Source organism: Fukomys damarensis, unplaced genomic scaffold, assembly GCF_012274545.1.
Source record: "Fukomys damarensis isolate Sample0158 unplaced genomic scaffold, DMR_v1.0_HiC HiC_scaffold_31, whole genome shotgun sequence".
NCBI classification, from domain to species: domain Eukaryota; kingdom Metazoa; phylum Chordata; class Mammalia; order Rodentia; family Bathyergidae; genus Fukomys; species Fukomys damarensis.
The window spans coordinates 14,318,364-14,324,566 of NW_022900943.1; the positions used below are offsets into that span (position 1 = coordinate 14,318,364).

General features: G+C 33.8%; 1 protein-coding gene across 3 annotated transcripts in view; it reads left to right on the top strand.

Annotated features, from left to right (window-relative positions):
* Rfx3 (regulatory factor X3) overlaps positions 1–6,203 on the top strand; it is a 264,034-nt gene that overhangs the window by 225,107 nt on the left and 32,724 nt on the right. For all 3 annotated transcript variants that reach the window (XM_010640114.2, XM_010640117.2, XM_010640116.2), the window contains exon 14: positions 2,371–2,579. In XM_010640114.2, coding sequence (XP_010638416.1) covers positions 2,371–2,579 — 209 coding nt within the window. The remainder of the gene's footprint in view (positions 1–2,370; positions 2,580–6,203) is intronic.

A 6,203-nucleotide genomic window follows, 5' to 3' on the forward strand; every position in this document is an offset into this window, starting at 1 on the left:
ATATATATATATATGTATATTTCCCCAGTAAGCACATGCAAAGTTGTTCAACATCATTAGCCACCAGGGAAATATGAGTAAAATTACATCATACACATTAAAATAGGTATAATAAAAAAGACATAATAATCACTTTTAGTAAGTATATGGAGAAATTGAAACCTCATACACTGCTGATGTGAAGGTAAAATGCTACAAACCCTTTTGGAAAGAGTCTGGTATTTCCTTAAACATAGAGTAAAGCAAAAATATAGTTACAATATTGCTAATTCTAGCTTTATTTATAAAAATTGAAACAAATGTCTGCCTGAAATGTGATATGTAAATATGATGTATTCATTCAGTGAAACAAACTTATTTTTAAAATAATTTTATTGGTACATTTTAGGTATACAGTATAATAACATTCATCATTGGAAATTTGTACCTTTATATATCTTGATTCTTATTTTTCCCCATTGCCCTGCCCTTATTTTTGAACAATAAATATAGCTCTATATTTCCATCTAGAAAAATTATCATATTATATTGAGCAAAATATGTAGTAAAATATGTGATCATTTTGTTCTACTTATTTAATTATGCACAAATATAAAATGTAAATATATATAAATATGAATACGTTACATATAAAATATTTATTATTCACATGTTACATGTGAATAAATAACAATATGCATGTATTATAATAAAGATACATACTTTTATATGGATGTGTAAAGGTTATAGCATTAACATGTTATTATTGCTATTTAGGTGTTCTTCATGTTTTGTTCCTTTTTCCCTTTTGTATTTTAAGTTTTTTTCTATAATCATTTTAGTGTGCTTAAAATATTTGAAAGTGATATTTAGGAGGTGACATCTGAAATAATTTTTTATTAATTAGAAAAAGAAGTTACTGGATGGAATTATTGTTTGAGAATTTGCTGAGATATAGAGAAACTATTGAACAACAGTGAAATAAAATAAATTGGGTTTGGGGCAGTTTGCATTTGAAATGCCTTTCAGTTGAAATTACCATGAAGTATGTAAAATCTGTAGGATGAGATGAGATTCTGGAACTAAAAGAATGTAAATTGAAGATTTATTAGTTACAATTTTTCAATTTGGCTAATCAGTAGGTATGAATTTGTCCTCTGAAAGCATATAGAATAAAAACTCCAGACATTGCTCTGAAAAAATTAGATATATTCACATCGTTTTATCTATAGAATGAGGACCTTTACAGTCTTTCAAAGAAGACCATCTTGAAAAAATTATGTGAGTATAATGAACCCAACTTGAACGTTTTTCCTAAATTTTATTTCTCTAATGTTAAACTCTGGGAAATTGAAGCTCACAGAGATCAAATTATTGCCTGCTATCAGTTCAGTTGACTCAGGTCCTAGATTTAAATCTGTCTTTTCTCACTCAAATATTATATTGGGAAAACACTATATTTTGGCCTTGAAAGAATAGGGTTTTTTTTTTCTTTTAATCTTAAAATACAGTATAGGATTAGAAACATCATAAAACTAGTGGCAACCACTAAAGACCAACTATAGAAGTTCCTCTTTTCATTATTACTGACCATTGAACTTCCCAGAAGGAAAATTGCAGTTGTCAAATTCCTTGGTAGGTGGCATATTTACATTTTTCCAGGAGTTTTTATTGTTGATTAGGTGTGAGTTAATTTGCACTCATAGATTTGCCTTCCTAGTCCTTAAGATAGCCCTAATATTTCTGTTTCTAATCTATAAATTCAAACAAGCATATGTTTCTACAGGGTACCACCACTCAAATGTTTTGTTTTGTTTTTGGTACTGAGAATTGAACTCAGGACCTTGCGCTAGCCAATCACTGAGCTAAATCTCTGGCCCTGTTTGTTTTAATCTTTAGGGACCACTTTAGGTCAGCTCAATCTGTTTATCCATATAATTTACCCCTAGACCTTCTCAAATGAATTGATTTTAAAGTTTTATCTGACAGGGAGGAAAAAAATCTTTGGAAGGCAGTATGAAAAGAATAAGATGAAGAGGCCTACACACTGTAGGTTCAGACTTCTACTTTTCTTCAGTAATCATGTATTCTAGTTTTTACACAGTAGTTTTTAGGCAATGTAGAAAAAGCAAACATCATGCTCATATGTCACATCAGTCACTTTTTCAAGTACCAGAATGAGCAAGGAGAAATATTAAACTCTTAAAGCTATCAAGGTGGTTTTCTTAGCAATTGACAAGTAAGCAAGTAAGTAGTCATTCATTTCATTGATTCATTTTAACTCGTTGTAGCTTGTATTATAATTCTCATTTATGTATATGGTGTGTTGCTGACGTTCAATGAAAACATACTGAGTTGAGTTTTTCCGTTGCTGTCCCTGAACTGTCCCAGGAGCAGGCTTCCTGGGTGTGCCAGTGTGATGACAGCATGGTTCAGAGATTGGAAACGGACTTTAAAATGACTCTTCAGCAGCAGAGCACCCTGGAGCAGTGGGCTGCGTGGCTGGACAACGTGATGATGCAAGCACTGAAACCCTACGAAGGAAGACCCAGTTTTCCTAAAGCCGCTAGGCAATTTCTGCTGAAATGGTCTTTCTACAGGTATTGTCTTAATTTTGGCAAGTGTATGTGTGTGTGTGTGCCTGCTTTTCAAAGAAAAGAAATAAATATCAACTTTATAGACCCTCCCTGTTGTAACTCCCTCCACCCAACTCAGTTATTCCAGCATCATGGAAATGAACCAGGAGACCTGATAAAAATAAACTTTCTGCTAGGAAAGGAAATCTTCTTGCTCAAAGCCCTAGAAGTTAACAGATAGGAATATCTCAGATTGCAATGTAGATAATGTGTTCAACAAGAGTCAGAAGAGAACCACAGTCCTCCCTTTTGTAACATACGTTATTTAGGCTTTTTTTCTTTAGACATTAGTATTACTCTTCTTCTAGCCAAGTTTTTTGTTTGTTTGTTTGTACCCAGGGCCTTGTGCATGCTGGCAAGTACTCTATTGTTGTGTTACATTCCCAGCCCTAACACCACTCTTTTGTTACCCTGTTTCATGATCCCAGAACTATGGTTCCCTACACCACTAACATCACTGTCTCTTGCAAACATATCAAAAATACAAGTCTTTATGTCTTTCCCCAAACCTACCTAAATCAGAATATATGGAGGTAAAATCCAGCAAACTACATTTTGAAGCCCTCCGGGTGATAGTGATGCATGAAAGGACCACGTAGGTAATTTCTTAATCTTAAAAGATAAAACTATATTCATACCTGACTGCATGTTAGAAGTTTTTAATGTTTAAAAAATTCAGGGTGCCTTTCGAGACCTACTAAATCAAAACCCTAGCTGTTAGGGAATCAAATGATCAAGACTATAGATCAAGAAGATTGTTGTACAGTTTTGTTTTCCATGAAGTTCTGCTGGTGATTCTGATGCATGACATTATCTAGTAGATAGCACCATAGCTTCTTAATAATGTAAATCATTTTTACTAAAATAATTTAGATAGAAATGTATATTTTTATAGCTATAAAAGCAAAAGGACATCTGAAGGAAGGGCTTTCTGATGATATAAGATAGCAAACTTGACATAAGCTGTTGACTATACACCTCCCACAAGAGTGTGAACAATATCTATAATCTGCGTCAGTCAGCATTGGTACAATGTCTATGTCGGCTAGAAGTGCAAGATGGATTCTGTTTCATAAGATAGATTAGATAAGTAATTTTTTAACCTGAGCATTTCTTCTTCTGTTATGAGTCTGTTTTTGCTTCTTTAGATAGAATTCAAAATTCTAATTTGGAAACATGCCCTAAGAGGATTTCACAATAACTTTCCCATTTGCTCAGGAGTCATTACATTATGCATAATTTTTCCCAGAAAATAACATAAATAATACGTGTACTCCATGAATAATTGATGAAACAGCAGTAACATTAACTGGTTCTTCTAAAACTTATATGACCAAAGGTCATGTCAAAGGAGTCTGTCTTTTGGCTCAGAAAACAAGGCTTTGCATTTTTCCTTTTCTATTGCTTACTGTGTTGTTAGTTTTAGACTTACATTTACTCCTTCTTGTGGGTTATTTTTTTTCTATATATTTAGTTGATATCATTTTTAAATACACCCCTGGAGCCTTCATCTCCACAGAGATCTTTTTCAGGTATCTTGAAAGGAGAGAAAATTACTTACTTGTGTTTCTTGTTCTCTGCAGATACACAAACCAAGTAGATCATCATTTGCCTGCCCTCTGTCCTCCCTGAGTTGGGGATATTTGGCTTGTTATTATTAGACTCTATTACAGTTATTATTTTCATTTCAAAAGGACTTGAAGGCATACAGTTTAGGTCTAAGAAGAAAGGCACATTTTAGACAGATGCATACTTCCTGCTGGTAGATAAAGTCAATAGCTTAGAAACTAAAGACCCATTAATGTCTGAACTGTTTTTTACTGAGGCATGAGAAAGTACTGAGTAATGAAAACTATATTTACAAACCATCAGAAAAGCAAAATTAAAGTACTTTAAAAAATGTTTTGGGCCTTATAAATGCCAAAATTTGGTAAATTTGTAAATGCCATTGTAAATTTGGAAGTCATGTGCAGATCCTTCATATTATGATAATCAGACACTTAATCTCATAATTTCTAAAATTCTATGTATTTACATGCTTTGCAGTATAGAAATGAACTGGCAGATAATCATGCTAATGGCAGTTGATATATTGCTGCACACACACTCTGCTTCTTTCCTAACCTGGCTTTGTATGGCTAATGTTAGCTCTCACGTGGGTAGGGAAACAATCACTGGCTTTCTTGAGTAGATAAAGAGAAGTTATTTGGGCCTTTTTTCAACTAGTATGTTTTGTGGAAAACATAAAAAGATCCCTCAGAGCCAACTTGAAGGTCATTCAAATAGTTTGTTGTTTAAAGAACAAAATTCACGCAGAGGTGTAGCTCACTGGTAGACCTCTTGTCTAGCATGCTGAAGGTCCTGGGTTCAATCTCAAGCACTACAAAATACAGTTCAAGTAAGAAAACAAAATGCAGGCCTGTAATCCCCGCACTCAGATGATTGAGGCCTGAGGATTGTCATGAGTTCAAAGCCAGCCAAAATTACATAGCAAGACCCTGTCTCAAACTAACAACAAAATGCGTAACTTGGATATTGTGACTTGGAAAAGGGGCACGGGGAACCTAGGTTGCCCACAACTACTAGACAATGTCTGAATCTTCCAAAAAGATTAATACTCTTTTTGAATTAACTATTAACATTTTTTCAGAGAGTTCACAGGGGAGTCACAGGTATTGATGCTTTCATTGCTCTTCCTAAGAAGAGAGGATTTGAGGATTTGCATCTTCAAATATGTAGAGAGGAAGGTGTTGAGTATCATGTGCTAAAGTACATGTTCAATTTTCACACCATAAATTATGAGGGTAAATACACAAAAGGTATTTCTCAACCATTACAAAATAATTAACATTTACAACTGTGATTTTAAAAGGAGATGAGTTCATGGTAACTTAGCAACATGAAATTCAATAGCTTTTATTTGCAACATATCTTAACAGAAGTCTGAATCAGACAACACATTTCCAATTAAACTGTTAACTGTGTCATTTAGTACTTGGCATTAGGGTAAAGGCCCCACACAGAGAGAATGAAGTAGACACAGCATCGGTGATGCATTCAGCTGATTCTTTTCTAACCATTTGACAATAATTTCATTACATGTTTATTCATATTTTTAAGCTAGGAATTATAATTGAAAGGTGGCAAATTTTTAAAACTTTCCAAGAGAATTTAGTATTACATGTACATTCTGTATTAAATGAAATGATTTCCTAACCGTTCAAAAGTTTTCAAAACACTTGTGGTAAAATCCAAAGGTCTAAGATGAGTCACCGGCAAGGTGACCTCTAGATCTTACATCTTGTTCTGTTTGCTCACTGTCCTTCACCTCCACCTGCCTTCTGGCCTTGCTGTGACCATATCATAGTTCTGCCTCAGGATCTTTGCACTTACTCTCTTTTCTGAGAGGAAATCTTCACCTATACATTCCTATAGATCTTTCCTTCAGTGCAATTTCTACACAGATACCACCTCCTCAGAAAAAAATTTCCTAACACCTTAATTTAAAATGCCTGTTCCCTTCACTTTCTAATCTCTAAACTTGATTTGTAGGATTTAACTCAACCTAACTTTACATTTTATATATAT